Raw genomic sequence first — 15,486 nt, forward strand, 5'->3', positions numbered from 1 at the left:
AAGGAAGTGGGAGATCACACAAATAATTAGGCAATGATTCTGCCCTCAGGGTGTTTATAGGAGAAGCAGAAATATGAATAAATAAATATAAAATAGTTAGATTGTAATAACAGGTAGCAAGTCTACTTTTAAAATAAACAGTAGTATAAAAATTGCTAAAGGGAGGTAAAATTTGCTAAGCTCCCTAGAAGAGGTACAGAGAAAAGATGACTGGGAATTCAGAGGAGAGAAAGATCAACTCAGAGATTAGAGACGGCTTGGATTTCAATCAGGATTAGGACATACACGTGGAAGTTTCCAATTAAGTATAATGATATCTGACTCACAGCAAGTGCTGTGATGCTGTTTTTGTGCACCATGATGCTCTAGGAACTATTTCAATGTTTTGCATATTTTAACCATCTCAAGAGCTCTACAGTAGGTACTATGGTTAACTCCATTTTAGGGTGGTGAATACTGAATACAGAAAACCCAGATGACGGGCTGACGGGTGCAGCAAACCACCATGGCACATGTATACCTATGTAACAAACCTGTACATTCTGCACATGTATCCCAGAACTTAAAGTAAAATAAAGAAAAAAAAACTTAATACAGAACCATCAATAACTTGGCCAAAGTCTCATAGCCAGCAAGGAACAATGGCAGGGTTGGAATCTGAGTCATCATGCCCTAGAGCCTGAGCCTCTGGGAAACGTGAACTGCATGAAGAGAAGCTCTGAGGAAGAAGATCTGGGGGGAAGAGGTAGAAGCTCAGCAGAAAATGTTAAAGGGCAGAATTAAGGTGACTGGGGACCATATAAAGTGGTGGTCCCAGAGAAGGAAAACAGGGCAATGATTGTTTTTAGTTGCGAAGGGAGTCAGGTGAGTTGATTTGACTAGGATGAGTGAGAAGATGGCAGGTGAGTGGACAGAGGAGGAGCATGATCTGCACTTAGGAGCGACGTGAATGAAGTGGGGAACATCCTGAGAGTGAGGTGCTTGGGCACGTGTCCACCTGGTGGCATTTGCAGACAGGAAGACATACAGACCTGTTTCCAAACAGCATACAAGACTAGGAGAAAATGTAGGAGTGACCCATTAGAGGATGCCATAGAGGTCCCGAGACTGGCTGAAATGGCCAGGGAGCGAGAAGCCAGACATGACAACATGAGACACAATAACATGCTTCGGAACATACCAACACTCAGCACGAACACAAAACCACACTGAGCCAAGACAAAATGTTTACAGTGGCTGGTTCTAGGTGGTATAATTCCAGGTCATTTTAATTTTCCCCTACTTAAATTTTATTTTCAATATTTGCTAAACTTTCTATTAAAATCATAATTTTATATGAAAAATAAATATTTTACATATAAATGTATGACACAGGGCATATATATGTACAGTCATGTACCATAATGGTGTTTTGATCAATGACAGTACCACGTGTATGACGGTGGCCCCATAAGATCACAGTACCATATTTGTACTGTACCTTTTCTATGTTTAGCAATGTTTAGATACACAGTTATTATTGTCATTGTCTATGGTATTCAGTAGAGTAACTACTGAACAGGTTTGTAGCCGAGGAGCCACAGGTCATAGCTTATACCCTAGGCGTGTAGTAGGCTATACCATCTAGGTTTGTGTAAGTACACACTATGATGGTCTCACAACCACAAATTTGCCTAATGACACATTTCTCAGAATGTATTCCTGCTATTAAGTGACACATGACCATAAATGGTGTATAAATTAAATAGACAGAGCTGTTGATGGTCTTCTTACCAGACTGAAGATATGATAGTCAAAGGGCCACTCTTCTAAAACTAAAGCAAGTGAAAATTCTCGGGGCTACAATTTGAAAGCTCTTAAATGAGGGTTGATCACAAATGCTCCACCTTCCTAATCAACTAGGAGCAGGAAAGAGACAGGAGAGGAACAACCACTTATCTTTTGTTTCTTCTTGTTCTGTTTCTTATCCCCATTCTTATCTCCCTCTCCTCAACCCCAGACTGGGAATGAGTTTGGAGAAGCTGTATTGAATGGGAAAGGATGGCTGGGGCCAATTTCTCTCAAATAGCTACATGAAGCCTAGTTATTTCCTTTGCTTTTATTCCTGATTGACTTATTTCCATTTTTATTTGTCAGTTAGCCAAACAAAATGGATTTAGCTTTTCTAACCTTGGCTCACAAATCAATTATTTCAGCTCCTAATTACTTTCACTGTTCTTCCTTGTAAACCTTCCAGTTTATCTAAAAAACTCTTTTGGGGGACAGGGGAGCCCACACTGCTTCCAGAAGAAATGCAGTGGAACAGAAATTGAGATAAACTCTAACAGTGGGTCATAATGTTACACAAGATTTTGTTTAAGAATATTCCATTGTAAATCATTACTGAAAGTACAGGAGTTATCCCTTATCCAAGAGGGATACATTCCAAGACCTCCAGTGGATGCCTGAAACTGAGGATAGTATTGAACCCTACATATGCTATGTTTTTTCCTATATGTACATACATGTGATAAAGTTTAATTTATTACTGGGTACAGTAAGAGACTAACAGCAATAACTAATAAAAAATAGAACAATTAGCCAGCATCACTCTTGCACTTTGGGGCCATTATGAAGTAAAATAAGGGTGACTTGTGGGTGGCCACAAGCACTGCAATATTGCGACAGTTGACCTGATAACCGAGCCAACTACTAAGTGACTGATGGGCAGGGAGCGTCTATAGCATGAATGTGCTGGACATAGGGAGGACTCACGTCCCAGTCCCAGGCAGGATGGAGCAGGATGTCTTGAGATTTCATCACACTACTCAGGACGTTGTACAATTTAAAACTTATGATTGTTTATTTCTGGAATTTTCCACTTAAGATTTTTGGACTACAGTTGACCTCAGGTAACTGGAGAAATTGAAACTGTGATTCAGGGTACACTACTGTATCCAAATGCATTTTCTTCCCTTTTATGGTGCCACCAAATTCTTATTTCTAAGCTTATCCTAAAACAAGTGACTTTGTTTCACTAAAATCCATCACAGAACCTGCACCACCCAAGTAAAACAAAAAGAAACCCAACGGTATGTTTGAGCCTTAAGGAGAAAAGTTCGTGGCTGAATTTCCAGCTCTCTCACAATCACTGAAACCTACAAAAACAAGTTTCATGGTCCCAACGTCTGTCCCAAACCCAGAAGCACACTCAGCTTTGTAAAGATGTCTTGCACATTCCTGTCCACGCTTGGCTTCTTGCCTCCCTAAGTTTGGAATATTAATCACACTATCATCCAACCCACTAGAAACTTAAGAGTTACCCTTGACACCTACTTCTCTTCTTCCCTGTATCCCCAAATCCAATCCATCAACAAGACCCTGGAGGCTGTCTTCTATGAACTCCAGGAGCCTCTCTACTCCTGCGTCTTCACCTCTACTGCCCGGTGCCACCTTCATCTTCCCACTGGACTAGCACAGTGAAGAAATGAGAAGGGAGGGAAAACAGAAAGGAAGAGGGCCATAAAGAAGGTGTGTTAATGAGTAGGTTACCACTGTGAGCAACCGGAGTTCAGTCCCCAGAAAATCCTCAGAGCAACAATGTGAACACAACTCCAAGGTAGGAGGTATACCTACTATATGTCTGCCCAGCCATATCTGCCACTTCCAATCTTTTATTGACTTCTCTTTGCTCTTAAGATGGAGAAAAAACAATTGTTGCCCAACCCATAAGGTCCTGCATGACCTGAACTTTAGCTTTCTCCAAAGCTGTCTATTGAGCTGTTCCCTCTCAACTCATTCACTCCACTCCACTGACACTGTCCCTGCCTCTCTTAGGAGACCTGAGCACCTTCCCATTTCAGAGAGAGACATCATTCATGTTCTTCCCTCCTCTACCCATTCCTGTGCTGAGTCCTAGCAATTCTTAGCCCTGGATCATGCAGGAATCATATAGAAAGCATTTACCCCATTCCCCAGAGATTCTGATTTAATCAATGTTGGTTCATCTCTGTATATTCTGTGCCCATTACAGTACCTGGCACATGAATATTATCTAAATGTTTGAAGGGGAAAGGAAGAGAAGGACCAGTGAATTTCCCTAAAAGTCACAAGATGGAATAATTATGATGGTTCGCTTTTCCAATAGCAAACTGGGAAAGCTGTGTAAGTTGCGTGTTAGTGTGAAATGTCATTTCCCAAAAATATTGCTAGTCCTGGCCTTGTAGTTTCCTAGATCCTTCTATGAACATGTTAATATGGAGTGTCAATGCAGACCACATCTGAAGGCTGAATGCTCAGTTTTTCCAAAGTTCATTACCAAAGCAGTGTTAACTAAGACTTTTAACAAACACAATTTTAGTTTATTTCTGTATCTCTGCCTCAAATACTTTCTTGACTTCTAAAAATGATTACATTTTGTTTTACTTTCAGGTGAATTTTAAGGTCTTTTCTGTGTGAAAAGATCCTCAGGCTCAGGAACTCATCTGTGACTATCACTATATAATATAGATTCCCTGTTAGATGCAATGAAACATAACAGAAAAAATTGAAGTGTCCTTTCTCAACTTGTTACTTGACGTGTGAGAAGAAAGCACAAAGCAGTGTTGAGGTGTAGATGGTGGCCAGTCGCCCAGGCTCACTTGTCAGCCAAGTAAGCAGCTCAGAAACACAGCCAGGTGATGCGGGCCACTGTGATTGATGACTCAGCAACAGGGAAAATGCTAGATGTCACTGACCTCACATGTTTACTAAAAAATTGTCACAATCATCAAAGCAAAGTCTATAAAGCCCAAACTTACTATATAAAATTTATTATCAAAGTCCAGACAGATTAGAGACCCATATACCTCTAGTCTGTTTACCACTGAGAACAAGTACCATGGTTTTCATCTCTATAAACTCTGCACCATCCACAATGCCTAGCACTTAGTGGGTTTCCAAGAAATACTTGTTGACTGAATTAATGGAACCTAACAGCCAGCTTGAAAAATCGTTAGTTTGGGATTATTCCGTATTAGATGGCAGTTGAGACTCTAGAATATACCACTGTAGCATAAATATTATTTTGAGCTCCAGATATTTGAGAATAGGTGTTTTTTTGTTTGTTTGTTTTTGTTTTTCCTTAAGTCCCAAATCTGCTATAAAGCAAAGCCTCCCCAAAGACCTCAATTATCATAAATCCCCTCTCTAGAGGTTTCACTACCAGGGAAGATTGACTTATCACTAGAGACTTGGAAGCTGACACCATACCTAAACAGACATTGTCACAAAACCATCATATGTGCCATATCTCCTTCTAAGGGCCCATTTATCTTTTCTAAAAGTCATTTGTTTTCCTATGTGTCTTTTCTCCCTGTGACCATCCCCTATTAAGAAGTTGTTTTTTTGTAAGTGCCTGCTCTGCCTTCCCTTGTTCTGTTAAGATGGTGTATAACCCCCCAAATCTAGCCCCCTCCTTGAGTCACATTTTTCTGTGAATTCCTATATATGTATGTGAATTTTTTTAATTTGTCTTTTCTTTTGTGAATCTCTCTTTTGTCAGTTTAATTTGCAGGCCCCCAATTACTAAACATAAGAGGGTAAAGGAAAAGACTTTCCTCCCTGAGAGAAGCATCATGGAAACCTTGATTTCTAGACTACCTCTCTCAGACATTGTTATGGTTTGGCTCTGTGTCCCCACCCAAATCTCAAGTTGAATTGTAATCCCCAATGTTGGGGGAGTGACCATGTGGGAGGTGATTGAATCATGGGCGCATATTTCCCCCTTGTCGATCTCATGAGTGAGTTCTCATGAGATCTGGTTGTTTAAAAGGGTGCAGCACTTCCCCCTTTGCTCTCTCTCCTGCCACCATGTGAATATGTGCTTGCTTCCCCTTCACCTTCTAACATGATTGTAAGTTTCCCGAGGCCTCCCCAGTCATGCCTCCTGTACAGCCTGTGAAACTGTGAGTCAATTGAACCTCTTTTCTTTATAAATTACCCAGTCTCAAATACTTCTTTATAGCAGTGTGAGAACAGACTAATAGAGACATTGAAAACACCCAGGCCAGACATGTGAGAGAGAAAACAAGGGGTGGAGGTGAAAAGCATGAACTATGGAATATCAAAGCTGAAATAAGGCAAGTCTTGGAATCTAAGTCAGTGAAAGGATTCCTAATACACAACACCCTTAACAGAACCAAAGCTTTAGTTAGCATCAAGTGGTTTCAGTTAATCTTTGAGTTTTTTTGTGCGTCCTCTGATTAGTCTGAAGGTTAAGTTTGTAATCATTAAACAGCCATTCAAGGAAACCACAGAATTACAAACCCTTGAAGCTGGAGCATCTAAACTACTAATACAACATGAATGTTCAAAGCTCAGCCTCACCAGTTATTAAAGAGATGATCTTTTAAAGACAGTAAGAAGTGCTACGTTTTTCCTCTGAAATTGACATAGATTTTTTTAAAAGTCATTATCCAGGCCAGGCACAGTGGCTCACACCTGTAATCCCAGCACTTTGGGAGGCTGAGGTGAGTAAATCACTTGAGCTCAGGAGTTTGAGATCAGCCTGGGCAACATAGTGAGACCCTGTCTCTACAAAAAAAAAAATACAAAAATTAGCTGGGCATGGTGGCATGCACCTGCAGTCCCAGCTACACGGGAGGTTGAGGTGGGAGGATTGCTTGAGCCCAGGAGGATGAGGCTGCCGTGAGCTGGATTGCACCACTGCATTCCAGCCCAGGTGAGAGAGTGAGACCCTGTCTCAATAAAATAAAATAAAATAAAATAAAATAAAATAAAATAAAATAAAATAAAATAAAATAAAATAAAATAATGTCATTATCCACCATCAACAAGAATACAGTGAAATGGGAATGATAATGGGCACATAAACTGAAGAGCAGTCTGAATGAATGTATTAAACTCCTTTAAGATGTGTCTAATACTCATTGGCCCAGGCATTTTACTCTAAGGGATCATTTCTGAGGCAATCATCAAGAATATGAACAATAATTTACATATAAGGATGTCTGTCACAGCATTGCTATATAGTGGATAAACACTGGAGATCACCAATATGTCCATCATGGAGAAGATGAGAGCTGAACCATCAAAGTTTGGGAAACAGGAAGAAAAATGAGTTTGAAACTTGAAGGAGAGGTCACATTTGGTTTGGAACATGCTGAGTTTGAGGTGCTTCTGGGATATCCAGGTTGTGATATCCAGAGACAGGCAGAAATTGAGGCCTGATGCTTAAGGAATATGCAGGCTGGAGAGAGAGATCCGAGACTCAGAGATCAGTATCCTCAGAGAGGATAATGAGGCCACAAAATCACATTCTCCAGTGGTATTTAAGGACAGGGGGAAATGTTTAATAAACAAGGATGACTCCAATCAGTATGCCCAATTTGGTAGAAGGAAACAAATGTTTACACGTTCCCCCAACAAATAAATATCTAGAAGGATAGGGAGCCAAATGTTAAAATTATAGGTGATTTAAACATTATTTTTCTTTATACTCATCTGTATTTTTCTTTTTTGAAAAAGCAGTTGATAAATTTAACTAATGCATATTGAGTGACTATAATGTGCCAGCATTTTCTTAAGGTCTGGATGGTAAGTATATATTGTTTTTATAACTTAAAAAACTCTTTTTGAATTGCTCATCTAACCAATGCCTCATTCACAGACAAGAAAATGCTGACAATCCTGAGAGAGGAAATTACTTGCCCAAGGTCACAAAATCAGCCCACGCAGCTCCTGAAGCCCAGCCGGGAGCTCTGGCAAGCAACAGAAAAGGGGATTTGATTTGCAACCAAGGTTTTTGAAGCACAGCTCTTCCACAAGTTGCAGAAGCTCTATAAATACAACTAAATGTGTGGTGTGCTTAATCACATGTCTTACACTGCCTTGTAAGTAATCACCACAATGGCATTTTACCAAAAAGTTTCAAAGCAAAGTGTAATTTCCCTTCTCAATAATTTTGAGAACTTTTTGTCCTTTACAATAAAGAAAAAAGAAAAGAAAAAAAGAAAAATGTGTTGCATGGTTTCCCAATTTTTAAAAAGATGTTCCTCCTGCCAGCTACTGACACTACCGGGTTTTCAGTGCAACTCCACCCACTCTGACCTGCATACACCTCTGAATACAAATTTATGTATATTTGAAAACTTGCCAAACTCTTATACTTCATTCTCTTATCACAGAATGTAGTAAAAGCAAAGTCACAATTCTTTCAAATTTATTGAATTCATACTACCCATTGAATAAAAAATTCCATTGTCCTTCCTCATAGATATTGAATTATCTGAAGACCACTGTACATCTGGTATAGACCAACAAAATGAAATATGATTTCCTTAAAGCAGAACATTATTTCCATTAGTTACTTCGGAAAGCTTTTACCTGTAATTAAGCTAATCAATTATAGGCTTTAAACCAATCTCTGACATGAATTAGATTTACAAAATAAATAACCTTTAGTTAATGTATATTCATTTTTAAAATTGAGTCCCATCACAATCTAGTGATCGATAAATAGAGTACCACGAATAATATCCTTTTGTATTTGTCAGGTATTATAAATGATCAGCCTGCTGGATGTAGAATGCAAACAGCTATTGGTCTAACCTTTAGGGGCCCATCTCCTGAAAGTATAATATATCATTTTTACTTTATGCTTTTTCTGCACTTAAGGTCCATTTCTGTACCCTTACAGATGATATGGCTATAAATGCATGTATTATACAAATGCCTTATAAACTGAATACCTGCAGTGTGTATTTATTTTGATAACCTTAACTGCCTCTAGCTTTAGGAAAGTGAAGAGTTACTGTCTTTTCTAAAGATGCCTCTGCTCTATTTTTGAGAAAAGATGCCTCGCATTAAAATGCAACTTATATGGCTCTGTCATCTATCACTTGCCACCCTGACAAATCTGAACATTATATGTTTTTTTCAAAAGAACAGACACTAATAGGTAACAGCTTTAGCGACGGGGTCAGGCAGTACTAAATTTGAAGAGCCACTCAATGAGTTACAGCCCTAGGTGTACAACCTTAGGCAGGTAACTTAAGCTTCAATTTCCTCAATTGTAAAAAAGTAGACAATGGCATCTGGGATTTTTGGAAGATAATGCACAACTTAGGGCATTGCCTGGTATGTACTTGATAAAATAGATGTTACTTAAAGGTATAATAAGAAGATGTTTTTCAAGTTTAACATATCATACAACCAGTATTTACAAAAGGCCTATCTTTGTCTCTAGCTCCCCAAAACAAACACCCACCAGCGTTGCTTTGGGGATTATTGCAAAGGCCAGGAAAGAAGACAAAATAACTCTATAATGCCTTTCTTTCAGAATTCAGGTCAATACTGTAATGTTTATGTTTATCTATATTTCCCCATCTGGTTCACTTTATGAAGCCTCAGCTGTTTCTGGGGGTGGGAGTGGTTACCTCTTGGGATCCAACCGACTCTGAACTAGACTATTGCAACACAGCCCCTTTGTAAGTACTGTTTAATATTCAACAGGAATTTGGTATTTGCTAAACCTTTGACCTTAATATCTCTGACCATATCATTTTTTGTTTAAGATCCTAAGCTCATGAAGAACATGTTTTTGTTTAATGTTTTCACAACCTTTAAGTACAGAAATGCTTAGAGGATCAGCTGGTGGATAAATCCTTTGAGATGTTGACAACAGACTATACGCCATAAGGACCTACATTCTCAGTTAAGAATTATAAATCTCTCTGAACTAGAGAATCCCAGAATGGCTAAGGAAAAGATAGAAGACCAAGAACCACTTCCCAGGACCTTGGGGCATGCAAAGATAATCTTGAGAAAGAGAGGGAATGCCCCTCCCCCACAGCATTCCAGTTCCTCTTCTTTGCTGCTTCATCTGGAACCCTGATGGCAGAAAGAGAATGAAAGCTACTGCTCAGCTGTAAGAGGGAGAATGATGCTAGTGGGCAACTCATGGTCAGAAATAGCAGCTCCCCACCTTGCAGGTGGGAGTGTTCAATGGGATGCCCTGCCATCAGCAAAGCACTTTGTTAATGATAAGTCTGTAATAACAGAAAGGGCTTGCACTATGACTGAAAACTGCAAGTTCTGACATTTTAAATATAGGTGTACACACACAGACACATGCACAATATGATATCAATTATGTAAAATAGAGCATGCTAAAAAGCATAAAGGCAATACACCAAAACATTGGCTGTCACTGAGAGGAAGAGTATTATTAATGTTTTGCTTCTTTTAATTTTCTTATTATTTTTCCAATTGTTTCCTATAATCACATATTGTTTTGATAGCTAAAAAATTCCTTAAAATGTAAAAATAAGTTCATTCAAATTCATTGCATATTACTTTTTAGCAAAAGGGAAAAATGAATAAACAAAACAAAGTTTGCTAATTTTCAAAGCATACAACAATCTGTCCTACAAAAGACTTTATTGACATAAAGATATAGGTTGATAATTAGTAATCAGGGAGAAGCTTTCCAAATGGTGATTTGAGCAGCCTGCCCAGATCCTTCTCTCTGGGTCAAATCTACCTGCCTTCCTTTTTTTCTGTTAATCATTCCAGTCAATTTTAGAGGATTGGGGAACTTGGAGAGGGGGAGGTGTAAGGAGAGCAAAACTGTCAGAAATCAGTATATGAATGAAGTAGCTATCACCAAAACTGCTTTGAAAGACTGTCAGCCTGTCCACAGTAACATGGGAATAGAAAGAGAAAGAGGGGTGGAGGGGGTAGCGGGGAGAGAAAGAAGGGAGGGAGCGATGGAGAGAGGGAGGGAGGGAGGAAGGAAGCCTACTATACACTGGACTTAATAGCCCAACTTGTTTCACACATCAAGGTATGGTCCAAGTGAAAAGCCAAGGCCTTTAGTATATCAATACATCTTCACTTTGGAAGGAGCCATTTCTCTCAAGGCAGCTCAAAACACAGGACTTAAGGAGGACGTGGGCTTTACTTTAGCCCAAGTGCTGAGAGTAGAATTTTTACTCTATGTTCCTGTAAACCTGCTCTGTTAGTCTCTTGATCTTGTGTTGAGGAGCTTTGGGGAAATGTTGCAGGGGTGTCCAATCTTTGGCTTCCCTTGTCTTGGGCCACACATGAAATATACTAACACTAACGACAGCCAATGAACTAAGAAAAAAAATTGCAAAAAAAAAATCTCATAATGTTTTAAGAAAGTTTATGAATTTGTGTTGGGCCGCATTCAAAGCCGTCCTGGGCTGCATGCGGCCTACGGGTTGGACAAGTTTGGTTTAAGTTTCCTTTCATTGACCCAAACTTCTAGGCCTTTGTATCTAGAGAAACCCAAGCCTACCTTCACCTGGGGAGTGGTGATCTGATTGCCCTCCTGCAACATCAGTAAAACTATGGGTACTCCAGCAGCAAGAATGTTGTGTCCCCAGCGCAAGTGGGATGGAGAAAAGAGCCTGCTGCGAGGCTGCGTTGGTGTGTGAGAGTGTTGCGAGATCATTTCTGGAATACTTTCTCTTCTAAACCCTGGTCGGGGCTATATTTTTTCTACTGGGGGTGGGAGTGGGGGCAGAGGGTAGGGGACGGGAATGTGAACACGGTGGGCATCTAGCCCACTCAGACACATCACCTGCTACACTGCTCACTTTGAGTCAAGGCTGTAACTACCAGGTGAATGGATTTTTCATTTGGTTTTGGTTGGGGATAAAGGATGGGTCGAAATGGTTGGAAGAAATGGCTGGGAGTGCCTACTTTAAAAAAAGATTCTAAAGAAGGTATGGAAGATTTGCGACTTCCACAGAACACCAATCAAAATGGGGTTGCGGGGAGATTTGGGGAGTAAGCGGTATAGAGAAATTAGGGTAAGGGGATGGCCTTAAACTCGTCAAATTAACCACTAAAGGAGGAGTCGAGGGCATCTGGTTGAGCCAAGGCTGCTCGGCTGCCGCCTAGAAGGGGCGCCTGGAAGGGACCCCAGCGAAGAGAATCTGAGTCCCCTCTGACACCCGCCGGGGCTGCGCTCCTTCCCTCCCACCCAGCCCCTCGGCGCCGCGCCGCGCGAGGCGGCCCTGCTGGGGACCCCGGGACGACTGGGGAGGCTGCCCGAGGCTCCGTGGGTACCGCGGGGCGGGGGCGCGGCGGGGCGGGTACCTTGGTGCCCTGGTGGAAGTCGTCGATGGACCGCGAGCCCATGAAGGGGAACTGCATGTGCGTGTGTGTGTCGATGCCTCCGGGCAGGACGAGCTTGCCGGCGGCGTCGAGGACCCGCAGCCCCGCAGGAGCGCCCCCGGGAGGCAGCAGGTCGTGACCGAGCGCCCGCACCACGCCGTCCTCCACCAGCACGTCGGCCACCTCCGAGAAGTCATCGTTGACCACGCGACCCCCGCGGATCAGGAGCGGCGAGGGCGCCGCCATGGCGAGGGGCGCGCGGGGTCCTACCCGGCCCGGGCTGCGCGCAGGGGCTGGGTTGGGCGGGCCGGGCGGGCTTGGGGTGCCCTCCTGCAAGGTCCCCACCGACAGCCCCCGAGCTCTGCCTCAGGCTGCAAATCCGGAGCCCGGCGGCCTGGCGGGTTTATGACCTGGCCGCATATGCGGCTCCTCCCCCCGGGAAGGCTGGGCTGGAGCCCAAAGGCCGGGATTGAACAGGTCCGCATGGTCCTTGCACACTCAGACCCCAAGTGTTCTGCGCCCTGAGTTGAGGTATCCACCCAGGCTTCGGAGTCATTGGAAGGGAAAGATCTTGGAGTTTTCAGAGAAAGGGACCTGCGTTTTTCATCATAAGATTAGGTGCTAAAGGGAAAGAAATCCATCTCACCCTTTCCCTTGGTTGGGGGTGTGTTTGTACCAAAAGACAGATCCAGAGGGAGAAAGCAAGCAAGAACCATCACTAGAAGCAGCAACAAAAATACCCAAACCCACCCAAGCCAGAACAGAGCCGCTCGATCTGGGTTTCCTTTTAAATGTTCTTAATTGAGGAGCAAATTATCATATAATCCCAGTAATTGGCAGACACAGGGAAGGATCAGAGTAAAATATTCAATGTATTTGAAAGAAAACGACTTGGTGTCAACTATTCTCCACAGTTTAATGATACAACATATACCAGCAAGTTTTTCTTGGAAAATAACCGGTACTGTAACTCTGAAGATTTAAATTTCTACTCCCAGCTTTTCCACAAAACCAGTTTAGAGATCTTCAGTTAAATCTTTTATTCTCTTGGTTCCTCAGTTTTCTCATATATAAAATTGAGTAATACTTGTTCTTGCCTTCCATATTTGCTTTGAGAAGCAAATATGATCATGGCTGTGAATACACCCTAATAAAGTGGGAAGCACCATGCAAATTCACTTAAATACTGGCTTTGTAAGGACTACAAAGCTTACCTGACTAGGGGGATTGGCTAGAGGGCTAAGTGGGAAAGATAAACCACATTTCCACCCTCAAGTAGCTAACAGCCAACAGTGACACACATTCATATTTCAATATATAAAACAGAACATTCTATCTTTGAGAAGGGATAAAGATAAGAATTTAGAGGAAAGAGTGAGTTTATTTCTGGCTTAAAGACATCAGATATGGAAGATTTGTGAAGAGGTATTTGAACTAGGATACAGAGAATGTGAACACGCAGAGGTGAGTGGTGGGAAGAGGACACAGTACTCCAGGTAGAGTGAACAGAGCGTGTAAAGGCACAGAGAGGATGAAGGAATGCACTCCCTGTGGTTAAGCTATGAGGGATAGGCTTACACTGAATCATGGACCATCCCTTTGCTTATAGGGGGGGAGGAGGAAGAAGAGACAGAGTGGTCAGAGAGAAGGGAGACCACAGGTCTGTGTGATGGAAGGTAGGAATGCAGAATTTTAAGAAGGGCAACAGGATGGAATCTTGCAGAAGGGTTATGAAGGGTCGTGGGGAGGTGGGGTGGACATCTGCTGACCAGGCATATATTCTTGTCCTTATTCTGGTAACAGTCACTGGCATTTCTTTGGTGGGAAATACTCTGCCTGAAGTCTCAGAACACTTGTTTTGGAGAAACTGATGGTGAGAGACAGGACTAGCTGGATTTCCTAGGCTGACTAAGAATTCCTAAGCCTAGCTGGGGAAGGTGACTATACCTACCTTTAAACATGGGGCTTGTATCTCAGCTCACACCCTACCAATCAGGTAGTAAAGAGGGCTCACTAAAATACAAATTAGGCTAAAAGCAGGAGGTAAAGAAATAGTCAAATCATATATCACCTGAGAGCACAGGGGGAGGGACAATGATCAGGATATAAACCCAGGCATTCCAGCAGGGAGCGGCAACCCACTTTGGGTCCTCTCCCATTGTATGGGAGCTCTGTTTTCACTCTATTAAATTTTGCAGCTGCACACTCTTCTGGTCTGTGTTTGTTATGGCTTGAGCTGAGCTTTTGCTCACCATCCACCACTGCTGTTTGCTGCCGTCACAGACCCGCCGCTGACTTCCACCCCTCTGAATCCAGCAGGGAGTCCGCTGCGCTCCTGATCCAGCGAGGCGCCCATTGCCGCTCCAGTTCAGGCTAGAGGCTCGCCATTGTTCCTGCATGGCTAAGTGCCCGGGTTTGTCCTAATCTAACTGAACACTAGTCGCTGGGTTCCGTGGTTCTCTTCCTTGACGCACGTTTTCTAATAGAACTATAACACTCACTGCATGACCCAAGGTTCCATTCCATGGAATCCATGAGGCCAAGAACCCCAGGTCAGAGAACAAAAGGCTTGCCGCCATCTTGGGAGCGGCTCACCACCATCTTGAGAGCACTAAGAACAAAGACCTGCCCGTAACAATGGGACCTCTAGCTCTGCGACTGAGCTCTCACCTAGACTCTTCCAATCAGGGCAGGGAATCCTCAAACCACAGTGATGATACAGGGATGGGCACATGCTCCAAACTGACTTCTCATGCCCAAGAAGTGAGTGCAGATCCCAAGACTTCTTATTTTTAGGTTGAGCAGACAAGAGGCTTGTTCTTTCCTCTTGGACTTGAATTCTAGGGAGTGTAAACAAGGGGCTTCTGTGAGCCTTCTAGACAACACAGAGAAATAGCCCTTCTGTGAACAGAGACAACACCAAGAACAGGAAGGAGAGACGGAGAGAGGCTGGGTTCTCATGACACTGAGTTCCTGAATCCCACCATGCCTAAAGCCCCCTCCCCTAGACTTCCCACTTTTGGCTTAAGCTGATTTGAGTCTTTTGTCACTTGCAGGGTCCACTGACAGACACTGGGAAGATACCTTCTTCATGTTTCGAGACAAGGTGGCCACATGTGACCTCAGAGATGGCATTTTCAATAGTGGAATGTGAGGTATTATTATTGCCAAATCTCCTAAAGCTTCAGCTTACACAAACCTCAAAATAATTAAAAATTAGAAAGCATCAATAATTTAAAGTTCCGTAGATTTGGCTGTCAAGCCAGGAACAAGAAACCCAAGGAGGTTATGCAATTATTGTCAAGGGACTTTTGTGTAAGGGTGAAAGGGGTAATTATAAACATAATGAAATTTCTACAA

The 15,486-nt window shown here is 42.3% G+C and overlaps 1 protein-coding gene across 2 annotated transcripts in view; it reads right to left on the reverse strand.

Annotated features, from left to right (window-relative positions):
• Positions 1–12,479, reverse strand: part of DPYS (dihydropyrimidinase) — an 87,860-nt gene extending 75,381 nt beyond the window's left edge. Inside the window, exon 1 of one of the 2 annotated variants that reach the window (XM_019032735.4) lies at positions 12,109–12,478. In XM_019032735.4, coding sequence (XP_018888280.2) covers positions 12,109–12,372 — 264 coding nt within the window. In that variant the 5' untranslated portion in view covers positions 12,373–12,478. Of the gene's footprint in view, positions 1–12,108 lie in introns of both variants that reach the window. The other variant, XM_019032736.4, reaches the window with a different exon arrangement.
• Positions 12,480–15,486: the final 3,007 nt, after the last annotated feature.

The sequence above is a fragment of the Gorilla gorilla genome, chromosome 7 (assembly GCF_029281585.2).
Source record: "Gorilla gorilla gorilla isolate KB3781 chromosome 7, NHGRI_mGorGor1-v2.1_pri, whole genome shotgun sequence".
NCBI lineage: Eukaryota > Metazoa > Chordata > Mammalia > Primates > Hominidae > Gorilla > Gorilla gorilla.